The sequence below is a fragment of the Danio aesculapii genome, chromosome 18, assembly GCF_903798145.1.
Source record: "Danio aesculapii chromosome 18, fDanAes4.1, whole genome shotgun sequence".
Taxonomy (NCBI): domain Eukaryota; kingdom Metazoa; phylum Chordata; class Actinopteri; order Cypriniformes; family Danionidae; genus Danio; species Danio aesculapii.
In genome coordinates this window covers 11,364,756-11,379,480 of record NC_079452.1, presented here as the reverse complement: position 1 = coordinate 11,379,480, position 14,725 = coordinate 11,364,756, and the positions used below count along the sequence as shown (strand labels likewise).

The 14,725-nt window shown below is 37.2% G+C and overlaps 1 protein-coding gene across 1 annotated transcript in view; it reads right to left on the bottom strand.

Moving 5' to 3' along the window:
- LOC130245629 (sodium- and chloride-dependent GABA transporter 2-like) overlaps positions 1-14,725 on the bottom strand; it is a 31,515-nt gene that overhangs the window by 10,915 nt on the left and 5,875 nt on the right. Inside the window, exons 2-9 of the mRNA XM_056478380.1 lie at positions 9,935-10,069; positions 9,474-9,614; positions 6,711-6,798; positions 6,450-6,582; positions 4,384-4,518; positions 2,653-2,756; positions 2,448-2,572; positions 2,228-2,340 (exon numbers count right to left, since the gene is read on the bottom strand). Of these exons, the coding sequence (XP_056334355.1) occupies positions 2,228-2,340; positions 2,448-2,572; positions 2,653-2,756; positions 4,384-4,518; positions 6,450-6,582; positions 6,711-6,798; positions 9,474-9,614; positions 9,935-10,069 (974 nt within the window). The remainder of the gene's footprint in view (positions 1-2,227; positions 2,341-2,447; positions 2,573-2,652; positions 2,757-4,383; positions 4,519-6,449; positions 6,583-6,710; positions 6,799-9,473; positions 9,615-9,934; positions 10,070-14,725) is intronic.

Here is a 14,725-nt window from a genome sequence, read left to right as displayed (position 1 = left end):
ACATAGAAAAGTGTAAGTCACACAAACTTTAGTTCGCTACTGAATGAGTCTATCATAATATTGGTAAAATTAATGCTACTGTTTTTTCTATGTTAGGGGTTCATAGATTCTACGCCCTTGTTATCAATCTGAAGAGTAAGAAAACAGCCAATGAATGGCAAAGGATTTGGCAGAGCTTGGCTAAGCAGGTGCCAGCGATTAATTATTAACAGGGTATATGAGCTGGTGCTTGGGAAGCGAGCATTAAGATTTTGTTTGCCTGCTGAAAAGCCAATCACTCAGCTAACAGCTGGAGACTCAGCTGCTGTGGGATTGGAGACACACATCTTCATACCCTATTCGGGGAACATGCACTGTAAAAAATGCAGGGTTCCACACAATTCATTCATGTTGTCCCAACACAAATCAATTAAGTTAACTTAACACTTTTAACAAATTTATGTGGATTGAACATGAAAAAAATTAAGTTGTCCCAATGAAATGTCAAGAATTGTGTTGTTTCAGCTCATTTTCATTAAGTAGTTTAAACAAGTTAAAAATTTTTTTTTTGAGTGTGGGTTATGTTCGTAACTGAGACGTTCCCCTTTATGGGAACTCCGACATATGTCTAGAGAAAGACACTGTGAGAGAGTGTATGGAAAACGCCACAGTAGCTAAGCTATTCACACTCCTGATGTGAAGTTTGCCAAGCATAGCGTGAGTGCACAAGCATCACCAAGGGCACAACCTTCCAACGTCCCTTAGGCCCTTTAATTACCATTACATGGGAATAATTTAGAACAATTTAGATCAGGGGTTGTAAATGTGCTTTTACCTTGATAATGTAGTCTAGGGATTTTAGAATTATGACAGTACGTTGAGAATGCTGCAGAGACCACCTGCTACCCAAAAAGAGGAGACTTGATAGCAATAAAAGCATATGGACTAGCCCTATCGAGGGGGAGTGCTACGTATGATAAGCTGGATATCGGGTAGGGAAGACACAGGTCTGCCTGAAAACGGGGAACACTCTGTGGCTGAAACAAGCATATGGGATCGCCAACAGGGATCGTGCATAGCTGGCACCAAAACCCAAGCATGTGGGTAGACCAAGCGGGCATACCAGACATCATACTGGGGGTCAGGCATCTGGCTCCTCCGCTAAGTCAGGTGCTGGGGGCCTTGGAGGAGCTCTCTAGGGTTCGCCAAACGGGGAATTTCTGAGCAGAGCAGAATAGGCAGACATATCTCTGTGTTAGGGAGCATGGCTCGTTTTTGACACCGAGCTTAGTTTCCTCCTGATTGACCAGGGTTACCCAGTAATCAGGATGAAATGGAAATGTGTTAGGTGTCACCCAGCCAGCAGCTCTATAGAATCTGTTATGAGGTGCCGCATACTCATGCGGAAGAGGAGGCACCACTCTTTAAAGTGTGCTCTCACTCCTAAGGGACACGGCTCACCCTGGCAGAGCGAAGCGAGGGCGATGGCATAAACTATCAATTGGACCAACCTCTGCATTGATACGGCACTTCCCTTCTGCCAATCGTAACAAAAAAGAGCTGCTTAGAGATGTACGCATAGTGCGCGGACATAGCAATGAAAGGGCCGGGTCTGCCTCCTCCACAGGCAGCAGTTGCAGATTCATTACCTGTTAAATAAAGAGTGGTAAAAACCTTGGCACATAGCTGAACCGGGGTCTCGAGTAAATGTGAAAGTAGGCCAGTCTGAATTCCTGGCACAGTTGGCCAATTAAAATAAATCTTTGGGGTGAACTATTCCTTTAAACATTTCTTGTATTGCTCTGGTATGATTACAATCTACAATTTAAGCATATATTTAACAGTTACATTTTTGTTTACATATAGATAGAACAGACATAATGACCATAATCATATAAAAGTGTAATTTTGTTTTATAAAATGTAATCGAATACACAAACAAATGCTTTAAATTACGCAAGGGAGTTTTTTTAAATCTCTGTATAGGTTTTAGCCAGCCTGAACTCACAAGAAAATGTAAATATTTTACGTTTTGTCAGTTTAGTGGCTTTCGTACGAGTTCAGTCATACGAAATTGTACGATTTTATAAAGGAGGCATGCACCTAACCCCACCCCTAAACCCAACCGTCATTGGGGGATGAGCAAATTGTACTAAATTGTACGAATTAGATCGTACGAATTCATACGAATTAGCCACTAAATCAAAAAGTTACAAATTGTCATGAGATTGTGTTGGTTTTAGCTCACCTGTGTGTCTAGGCCTAGCAAAATAATCATGATGAAGAAAAAAAAAGCCCACAACTGAGGAAAAGGCATCATAGCTACTGCCTGTGGATAAGCAATGAATGCTAGTCCTGGACCTAAGAGAAACAGAGAGATCTGATTTTGAACATTTCACATTCCTAGTCATTACGTTTGTTTTCATATGTTATAAAACCTCCTGTGATTTTATGAAACATTGCAATACCAGATTCTGCTACTTCTTCAATGGGAACGCCCTGCACATGAGCCATGAAGCCCAAGACTGAGAACACAGCAAAACCAGCCACAAAACTGGTGCCACTGTTCAGAAGGCAAAGCCAAAAGCAGTCTCTGGTGGACATATAAAAAAATATTTAGTAATAATTTCTGCATTAATTTATCAATTGATTATTTCCATGGTAAATACTAACTTGTAGCAGTTGTTGCTGTATTGATTATAGCTGCCAAGTGCAATAAGAATACCACTACATAGACTATATGAGAAGAAGACCTGAGTTCCTGCCTCCATCCAAACCTAAACAAACACACAATTTAGAATTTATTAATAACTTGTTTATTAGTTTAAAATGTCATTACTAAAAAATACTTTAGCAATCAGAATCTATAGCTATTGTAAAAAGTAGTTATGTTTAAAACAGTTATTGTGTTTACCAAGAATCTTCTGTCAATTACATTATTTAGTTGTGATGAAAAAATTAGTTTTTTTAAATGTATTTATGAGGTTACGTTCTTATATGGGGTAGCACAGTGGTTAGCACTGTCGCCTCACAGCAAGAAGGTTGCTGGTTCGAGTCCCAGCTGGGCCAGTTGGGTGAAGTTTGCATGTTCTCCCCTTGTTCACATGGTTCCTCCAGGCTATAGTTAAAGTGAATTAACTAAAAGTGGCCGTAGGAATGTTTGTGTGAATGAGAGAGTGTATGGGTGTTTCCCAGTAATCAGTTGTGGCTGGAACTGCATTCGCTGAGTAAAACATATGCCAGAGTAGTTGGCGGTTCATTCTGCTGTGGCGACCTCTGATAAATCAGGGACTAAGCCAAAGGAAAATGACCAAATTAATGAACTTTCATACTATTTTTTGAACAAACTATTTTTTGAACAAACAACAGTTGGACAAAGAGCAATAATACAATTCTAAGCTCAAAGTGTCTGTTATTATGGTAAACTTGCACTGTGACACAACACATAACTCTTTTCTGAATGTTTTCAACAATTAATTAGCTGTAAAGTGCACTTTTATTGCTGTGAAAGTGACATGCCATGGCATCCTGCTCTTCATCAGTATCCAAAACAGTGTTCAAATATTGTGTGAGGCTCCAATAAGGTCAAAGAATTATATGAAAACAACCTTAAACAACATCAACAAAAAATTGCACATGTAAAATTAAATGTCTGAAAAGATATTGTATCTTTAATGTGTCAAAGAAAGATGTTGATTCCAATTTAAATTAATTCCACTTTAACATTATAATCTTATTGAGCTACAATTAATGATGGGTAAACGAATGCAGTGAACCGAAATTTGCGGTGTTATATTTTAGCTTTATTGTATTTTATAATATTGCTTAGATAATATTATGCTGTCCTAACACAAAGGTTGTTTTAATGTTTTTGTTTGCTGACACCAAAACAAACAAAAACATTCATCTGCTTTGTGTGCTTTTGAATTGATATACTTTGAATGATCTATTCTATAGAAAACTCATCCTGATTGGCTCATAATAAAAATGAAAATGTGAACTAAAAACTAAAGTTATTAAGGGCTTATTACAATTTTAAATGAAGAATGGATAAACTGATATCTAATGAGTAATGAGATGACAACCCTTTCTGTCAAAATGATGGACAATGAGAAAGTCTAACGCATAGGTCTCAAACTGGATTCCTGGAGGGCCGCAGCTCTACATGGTTTTGCTCCAACCCTAATCAAACACAGCTGATCCCACTAATCAAGGTGTTTAAGACTACTACAGACTATTAAGCAGGTGTGAGTTAGAGGTGGTGGGAGCTAAACTGTGCAGAGCTGCGGCCCTCCAGCAACTGAATTTGAGACCATTGGTCTAACACAACCTTTGGTTTCAAATGACTTCTTGTTTTGTTTGGTTACAATGTATCTTGGAGGTAGAAGACAGATGTGGAGTTACCTGTGGGTCAGCAAGGCGGGCTGGTTCAGGGTATAAGTAAAACACAACCCCCTGCAGAGCTCCAGGAAGAGTCAAACCACGAATCAGCAACACAAGCAGCATCACGTAAGGAAATGTAGCTGTGAAATACACCACCTACGTACAAAAAAAAAACCTATGTATTAGAGGTGTGAACCTATACTGGTCTCACGGTTCGGTTCGGTTACGATTATCATCCCATCGATTCGGTTCAATCCGATATTTCGGTGCATTGACGATGCTTTTCATACACAGTGTTGTATTTTGGGGGGTGGCTATAACAAGCTGTCTGTCTTAGTAGAGTTGTAAATACCCGCGCTCGCCTCCCTCGCGACAGAGCGCATATGAGATAAATGACATCAGTACATAATAACCGGTTATGATTATTACTGAACCAATACCGAATTGTCCGCGTCTGCATCGCGGTGCACCGAAGAAACAATTAATTTTGACATCCCTACTATATATATTGTGTATAATTATACACATACTATTAATCCGCAAATTTAACTTAATTTGATTGTAATGCAATAATGCAATAAAGCTGCTTTGAAACAATAATTATTGTAAAAAGTGCTATACAAATAAACTTGAATTGAAAATTAAATATATATATATATATATATATATATATATATATATATATATATATATATATATATATATAAATACAGTTATAGTCAGAATTATAAGCCCCCCCCCCTTTTTTAATTTTTTTCTCTCTTTTAAATATTTCCCAAATGATGTTTAACAGAGCAAGGAAATTTTCACAGTATGTCTGATAATATTTTTTCTTCTGGAGAAAGTCTTACTTGTTTTATTTCAGCTAGAATAAAAGCAGTTTTTCCTTTTTAAAAACCATTTTAAGGTCAAAATTATTAGCCCCTTAAAGCTATATATTTTTTCGATAGTCTACAACTACAACAAACCACTGTTATACAAAACCTTGCCTAATTACCCTAACCCGTTAACCTAATTAACCTAGTTAAGCCTTTAAATGTCACTTTAAGCTGTATAGAAGTGTCTTGAAAAATATCTAGTAAAATATTTAACTGTCACCATGGCAAAGATAAAATAAATCAGTTATTAGAAATGAGTTATTAAAGCTTTTATGTTTAGAAATGTGTTGAAAAAATCTTCTCTCCATTAAACAGAAATTGGGGAAAAAAATAAACCGAGTGGCTAATAATTCAGGGGGGCTAACAATTTTGACCTCAACTGTATATATATATATATATATATATATATACATATATATATATATATATATATATATATATATATATATATATATATATATATATATATATATATATATACATATATATATATATACATATATATACACACACTTGTGACATATGTAATATAACATGAGTAGCATTTCAATATGGCTGTATATCAGCAGATGTAATGGGCTATATGCACACAGACTTTTAATTTTCAGCAATGTTCACTGCTGTTAGATATACAATAGGAAGTGGGTTTCAGATCGGACAAGAAGCACTGCATTAAATTCCATTTCCCCCCTGCCATGTATTTAAAATATGACAGTTTATTTTACCCCAGTATTTTCAATGGAATTTCTGTGCAAGCCTGTTGATATTGACGGCGCTAGTGGTTACAAAGGTCTTTCATCTCGTTTTACGCTTGAACAACTAAACGAATGCTTAAGTCTATTTAACTGAATGTATTGTAATTACATTACAACATCGATGCTGTAAAAACAACCTTGTGAAAATATTCACATCAAGCTTTCACCGGAAGTTTATCATCTGCTTTAAAACTCTAGCTGTGCATAGAATTCATTACCTAAAGCCAAATCACTGCAGCTCTGATACACAGCCATGTCGCACTGCTACTTCTGTAATATTGCTACTATTAAAACAGGAATTTGTCTTGAAAAACAGTAAGTGTACATATAAATCTAAACATTTTTCAAAGTTTGTGAGACCAAAAAAAATCAATAAAATTTAATAATAATAACATTACATGTATGTTTAAATACAATTTTTATTTTAGACAAATTTCTCTCAATTCTTACACACCTTGCCTGTAGATTTGACTCCTTTCCAGATGCAGAAATAACATATAATCCACATTACCATGAGGCACAAAACAATCTCCCAGTTGATCTTTCCGATCTCCTCAATACCTCCAGAGAGAGACAGAACTCTGCGTCTGTACAGTGTGACATGAAAAAGATAATAATGGTGGGCTATATTGCATTTTTTTCCCAAACAGTTTTATTTAACATTTAGAGTTTTTATATGGCATTTAGATTAGTTGTTTGTATTGTGTTTATGTACTCCCAGAACTCGGTAGCTGCAGGTCTTGAATTAATCAGTGTTGTTCGGTTGAAAGTAAGATTTCTTGCAGCAAGATTTACACAGTTGTCTAAAGAGAGAGAGAGGGGGAAAGAGGGGGAGGGAGAGTTAAAATTCTAATTTTAAAATGTTTTATACAGTGATTCTTAAAAAATATTTATCCATTAGGTCCAAGACAACATCTCCTGCAACTTATGTGAGTGTGTAGGTTGTCACTTTTCAGTAAAAAAAACAAACATTAGCATTTACGAAGAGTGCAGCATTGTGCACTTTCATTGCTGTTAAAATTCAGGAATTGGATGGACTGATTAATAGAGCATTGTGTTATACAACCCCAAAACAGAAAATTTGGGACAGTATGGAAAACGCTAATAAAAAAAAGAAAGTAGTGATTTTCAAATTTACTTTGACTTGTATTTCATTGCAGACAATATGAACACAAAATATTTCAAGTTTTGTCCGGTCAACTTGATTTCATTTGTAAATATAAATCCTTTGCTGTCATTCAGACCTGCAACACATCAAAAGAAGTTGGAGGAGCCATTTAGGGCCGATAATCAGGTAAATTGATTAAATAATGATGTGATCTAAAACAAGTGATGCCATCAGGTGATTGGAATTATGATTTAGTACAAAAGCAGCATCCAAGAAATGTAGGAACAAAGATGGGCTAAGGATCGCCAGTTTTCCCCCTAAATACGTGATAAAATTATTGAACTGCTTAAAAACAATGTTCCTCAAAGAAAGATATGAATACATTTGGATATTTCACGTTCAACAATGCATAGCATAATTAAAAGGTCTGGAGGAATTTCAGTGCGTAAAGGACAAGGGTACCTAAGCTGAACAACCAGAATCTCAGATCAATCAGCTGACACTGCATCAAGAATCATCATTCATCTATAAGCGATATTCAACACAGGCTCATTCTGAAAACGTAGCCCTACAGACGTTATTGGAGACCGCGAAATACATAGCCGGAGGTACGTATGGCTGCATTTTTTTTTAACGAACGATACGGGGTGGTGTGACGCCTTACCTTTTTGAAAACGTGGTAAAAAAAATAATCAGACGAGGGCTTTTCTTTTGGATTGCTTTTGAAACGTGTTGGTTGGGTTTAGGGAAGTGGGTGGGCAGGGAAATTGATAAAATTGGTTGGGTTTAGGGAAGGGGAGGGTGGGTCAGTCGATCGTTCGCTTAGTCAGTCAAAAAGTCTGTCAAAAGTCAGTCAACAGCGGCCTTTGGTGGGTTTACGTGAGAACAACAGGTGCGAATGGCACTCGCGAGGGAAATTTGAAATCTCAAAAAGCGTACACAACAGCCTCTCGTGGATTTGCGAAAACAAAAGCCTGGGTTGGCGATATCACCACATGGACTCAGGACTTTGTCAAGTAGAATACATAGTTCTACAAATGCCAGTGAACCAGACCACAGAAGAAAAAGATCATCCAGACTGTAAAAGCCTGAGTCTGTTGTGGTATTGGGTTGTGTCAGTGCCCTTGGCAAAGGCAACTTGCACCTCTATGATGGCACCATTAATGGTGAAAAGTACATAGAGATTTTGGAGCACAATATACTGCCTTCGTTTCCAGGGACACCCATGCATATTTCAACAAGACAATGCAAAACCACATTCTGCACATATTACAAAGTTCTTACTGCGAAAGAAGAGGATACAGGTATTTGACTGGTCTGCTTGCAGTCCCGACCTGTCTCCAATAGAGAATGTATGGCACATTTTGAAGCACAAAATGTGACAACAAAGACACCGTAGTCCAACTTAAGATTTGTTTGCAGGAAGAATGGGACAAGATTACATCACTAAATTAAAAGTAGAATTAGCAGTTAGTATTCATTCATTCATTTATTTTCCTTTGGCTTAGTCTCTATATCTGAGGTTGCCATAGCAGAATGAACTGCTAACTATTCCAGCATATGCTTTACTTAGTACTGGGAATCACCCATACACACTCGCATTCACACAAACGCTCATACACTACAGCCAATTTCATTTTTTCAATTCACCTATAGCACATGTTTTTGGACTGTGGGGGAAACCTGAGCACCTGAAGGAAACTCACGCGAATACAGGGAGAACATGCAAACTCCACACAGAAATGCCACCTGGCCCAGCCGGCACTCGAACCAATGACCTTATTGCTGTGTGGCGACAGTGCTAACCACTGAGCCATTGGCCACCCCAACATATAGATTTTACAATTAAGTTACTAATTCATATCTCTATAGCTATATTTAGCTGTGTTAAAGGGTTGAGCTGCTGGCACACCTCCTTTTGAAAGATGGTACAATTTAGACAAATTACATATCAATGCATAAAATAATTACATTTACTATTGAGATTGGACTTGCATACCAGTTTGCAATGTTTAAGTGGAAATTGGAATACATATGTGTGTGAATGCATGAAATCCCATAATATTATGTGCTTTGGCGGGAAATAGAACAAGAAAACATTATTGTCTTATTATATGGACATCAAAAACTCAAATTATGGACATAAACACAAGGTTTTGCTAATTTCCCCTGGTTCTTTTTGTTTTGCCTTTTTTTTTTCCAAATGTAGAAATTTTGAACTCTGATTTGCGCCAATTAGGTTACTAATTCTGTTAAATTGAATGGAAATAAAAACAGTAAGACTGGAAGTTATTTATTTGTATTTGTGGGCCTCTGGTTTAACTGCATATTCATATATATATACAATAATATGTACAACATTATTATCACCTGTGTTCCAGATGTTGTCACAACTGGCCCACGGCAGTTGTGAGCTGAAAGAGGAGATGAGATAGAAAAGTGCCCAGGCCAGAATTATGGTAAAATACATGCAGCTGTACAGCACTATGAGCTGTCCTGCATAGCCAATACCTGATAAAAGCAAAGAGACACATTATCTAGAAGAGAATTAACATTGAAATGAAAAGGTTATTATTCAACACTGATTGTACCAGGACAAATGCAAATTTGGGAATTTAAATTTTTTTATACACAAATTACATATTTAAAAAATATACAGCCAGAGAAGAAGTAAGAGGAGCTAACGAGCCGTATGACACCTCATTAAATGCATAAAAGCTAATAAATTTTGAGACTAAAATGTCATAAAATGTTCATAATTGATATGATAGCTTTACAAAGTATTATATATTCATAAATATTTCTTAAATTAACTTTTTTATGACGCTGACCCTGAGCCAGTGGGCAGAGGCGATGCCAGCATGTAATGCCCCCTTCATGTGTGAACTGCCCCATAACCGTCTCCAGCAGGAACAGAGGAACCCCACAGGTCACCACAAACACCAGATAGGGTATCAGGAACACCCCTGAGAACACACCAGATCAAATTGAGATTAATAGAGTTATAGCATTAACAATACGGCTCTATTTTAATGATTTAAAGAGCTGCTATTATGCACTAAAAAGGGTCATATTTTGGTTTTAGGGGTCTCCAACAACATGCTGATATGTGTGCAAGGTCAAAAAACACTTTCATTGTCTTATATTATGCATTTGTTTTTTATCTAATTATCCCAGCAACTCCCATATGAATCGTTTAGCTATTCTTTAGTTTCCAATCTCCTCCTTAGCGCGAAGGTAATCTGTGGTGATTGGTCCGATGACCCAGTCTGTTGCGATTGGTCGATGGCGTTCAGTTAAACACCAGCATATTGCTCTACTCTTAAACCTAACTCCAAGCAATAACAACACACATTCAGCATTTATCCACACAGTGGCAAAAGTTAAACTAATTTGAAAATTTACCGCACCACGTGTGTAGAAACGGCTGATGGTGGCCATAGCGAAGGCAAACAGCAGAGGATCGCCAGCTTAGAAACGCATCTAAATCGGTAAAGGAAGAAGCACGCGTCATGTTTTTAACGTGGTTTTGGACGTAAAATGTGTACAATCCCATAAAGATTTAACCTGAGAGATACAGTACAAGCACTGATCTATAATAGATACATGATTACAATCTGCACTGAGCGATTATAAGTTACAACACACAATTAAACACATATTTTGCAAACTACACAAAACGAGGGAACAATTTTAATGACACTTACATGTCATGATCCGGAGGAAGAAGAAACTGGTCCATTTAAACTGTAATATTACTGACAAAGTCCCTGTCAAAGTCTTACAGTTTCATAGTCTCTGCTGCTCCTTCAATAGCAAACGGCAGACAAATCACGCTTTGCATCGTAGGTTATGGTATCAAAAATCAGAAAAATGACAGAAACAAACACAGCACTAGGTTGGCTATACTGTGGTATTGTTGTGAAAATGAACTTTAACCCTCTATTCCCCGCAGCCAGGGCTGGTATGTCCATAGAGGCGACCCAGGCAGCCGCCTAGGGTCAAAGACTAGAGAGGGCGGCGTCCGCGACATCTCCTACTTTCGTCCACTATAATGCCCCCAACCGCCCCAGTTCTAGCTGTCGAACGTGCAATCACACCCCCGTCTCTTATTTTCACTTTCAGTTTGAGGGTGGCATGATCATCTTTTGCCTAGAGCACCAGTTCAGTTTGCTCCGGCCCTGCCCACAGCCGAATCTCCATCAGTGATCGTCATCTTTGTGTCATGATCAGTCCTGTGATCCTCCGCGCTCCGCTAGAGAGAGGGCGTGCACACTTTAACGGAACTGGAAGTACATATTTGGAGATGTATCGTATCAATGCGATCCAACAAAATATCCGAACCCAACTCGATTTGTTTATTCAACTCTGAGTCAAATATTTCGCTAAAGAATCAATAGTTTTAAACATGCTGCACTTTTAGATTTAAACCTCAGCTGGATGTTTTCATTCACTTAGAGCAGTGTTACACACTGCATGGAAGGTCATTTTCAAAAACCCATAATAGGATCTCTTTAGCTGCAGTGTCTAAAGTGCATGGTGCAAAAGCATTAAGGACGTGTCCAAATTCACTTTTGCTATTTTAATTCTCTTAATGAGTTATAGGTGTGTTTTGAGCATAACATGCATTTATATTTATATATTTGTATATATTAATTTATATTTGTTTGAATAAAACAAGTATAAATGAGTCTGCCTGTTGGGTTTTGAAGATGTATGCATCATTATATGTGGCAATAGGAAGTGTGTTTGGATGTAACTCAGTTTTTTGACCACACTTCATTATTGTTGTTCATTTATTTGTTTGCTGAAAATTAGAACTGAATTTAGAAATAGTTTTGAAACAAGTCTTTGCACTTAACAAACAAAATTAAATATGTAGGCTAATGCAGTGTTTCCCAACCCTTTTCCTGGAGGCACACCAACAGTACATATTTTGGATGTCTCTCTTACCTGACTAATTAACTTCAGGTTTTGGAGTCTCTTCTTATGTTCTAATTAGGTTATTCAGGTGTGTTTGATTAGGGAGACATTGAAAATGTGTACTGTTGGTGTGCCTTCAGGAACAGGGTTGGGAAACACTGGGCTAATGGATGTCTTCAGTGGAGTGAGTTTCCACTGTTTCCTTCACAAAAGTAAAGGAGGAAAGTAAAGAGAAAAAACAGAGGAGGCTCATTCTTTATCCTTGCGCTGATTGTCTGTTTAACTGTTCTCTCGCTAGTAAAGCCTTCAGTTTTTCCACTTACAAAGTCTGTCATGTAAATAGCAATGTACTATGGCATGACGCAACTGACTCTTAAAGGAAATGTGAGATGAGACTCTGATTGGTTTAATGCATATTATGCTCAAAACACACACAAAACTCATTAAGAGAATAAGCACAGCCCTGTTAGACAATGCGCTGGGGCGCAGTGTATTTTTTGTCCTTAATTTAGCAAAAGTGAATTAGGATTTCACTCCCTTAATGCTTTCACACCATGCTCTTTAGATTTTGTGCTTAGATCATTAAAATAAAACCCATCTGTATGAGGATAAAGAATGAGCCTCCTCCAATCATCCTCTTTTCTTTCTTTTTAATTTACTGGTAATCTTTACTTTACTCCTTTAATTTCATGTAGTGAGGAATTGGTGTTGGATGCACTCCACTGAAGACATCCATTAACCTACTTATTTAATTTTGTTTTAAGTGCAAAGATTTGTATCCCAAAGCTATTTTTAAATTCAGTTCTAATTTTGAGCAAACGAATAAATGAACAATAATAACAAAGTGTGGCCAAAAAAACTGAGTTATATCCAAACACACTTCCTATTCCTATGCCCCATATGGTGATGCATACATTTCCAAAACCAGTGGCGTAGCGCAAACTGTATGGGCCCATCTGCAAGAGTGAAGGTGAGGCCCCTCAATGTATAATCAAGTGTATGACTGTTATGACTGTAGTAGACTTTGCTATAGTTTAGAACTTTTTTAAACAAGCGAGAATGTTTATATATATATATACACACACATAGAGTTGAAGTCAGAGTTATTAGTCCCCCTGAATTATTACCCCCCCTGTTTATTATTTCCCCCAATTTCTGTTTAACGGAGAGAAGATTCTTTCAACACATTTCTAATCATAATAAATTTAATAACTAATTTCTAATAACTGATTTCTTTTATCTTTGCCATGATGACAGTAAATAATATTTTACTAGATATTTTTCAAGACACTTCTATACAGCTTAAAGTGAAATTTAAAGGTTTAAGTAGGTTAATAAGGTTAACTAGGCAGGTTAGGGTAATTAGGCAAGTTATTGTATAATGATGGTTTGTTCTGTGTACAGTCGAAAAAAATTTGCTTAAAGGGGCTAATAATTTTGACCTTAAAATGGTTCATAAAACATTAAAAACTGATTTTTATTCTAGCCGAAATAAAACAAATAAGACTTTCTCCAGAGGTAAAAATATTATAAGACATACTGTGAAAATTCTCTCTCTATATATGTATATATATATATATATATATATATATATATATATATATATATACACACACAGATAGATAGATAGATAGATAGATAGATAGATAGATAGATAGATAGATAGATAGATAGATAGATAGATAGATAGATAGATAGATAGACAGAGAGATGGTTCTAATGTACTCAAGCTTGTGAATGACTACAATAAGTATTTTACCTTTAAAAATGCCAATAGAATCTGTTTGTTCAAGCATTTTTCTGAACAAATTTCTGAGCAGTTTCAGTTCTGAAAATATTACATTTGGAAAGCTTGACAAAGGCTCATTGTGGGAAAACAATTTGATTAAACAAATCAAAGTGAAACTGAGTCACGTGGGACAGCCGAGGACTATGGCAACGTAGTTTGGTGGCTCCATCAACCCACCAATTTATTTAATTAATCCGAACATTCTCGATCAAAATCAGTGATATACTTCAGACCATAAATCCTATAACAGAAACAACATTTTAGAGCATAGATGTCGACATTCACATCGAAGTATTTTAAGATGACAGCACCGGGCCACATGACAACTAGACAGACCTCGCCGACACCTGAAGCGCAGTCACACAAGTAGGCAGATCACGATTCCAGGATGGATAACTTGCTGTCAGAAATAAGTAAGATGAATTCTACTTTACAAGGGGTAGCGACGGACGTGTCTTCAATTAAAGAAGTGGTGACTGACCTTAAAAGCACGGTGAACACCATACAAATAAGACTGGATGAAGCAGAAGGCCGCATTTCCAGCATGGAAGACACCACCGTGACGCTTGTAAGTGGCAGAGAGCAACATGAAAAGCGCTTGGAGGTTTTATGGAATCGAGTTGAGGATCTAGAAAATAGAACCAGACGCAACAATGTAAGGCTAGTTGGCCTGAGAGAAGGTGTGGAGGCAGGAAATATGATTAAATGTGTTTACAAGATTCTATCGGAAGCCTTAGGAATTGATCCGGACAGAGAGCTTGAGATTGAAAGGGCCCACCGCGCACTCTCTCCCAGACCTGATCCCGAATGACCACCGCAAATGGTTCTTACGGTCGTCAGCCAGAGAGAACGTTTTACGAGCAGCCAGAGAGAAAGGAGCAACTGAATGGTGAGGGATGCAAGATTTCTT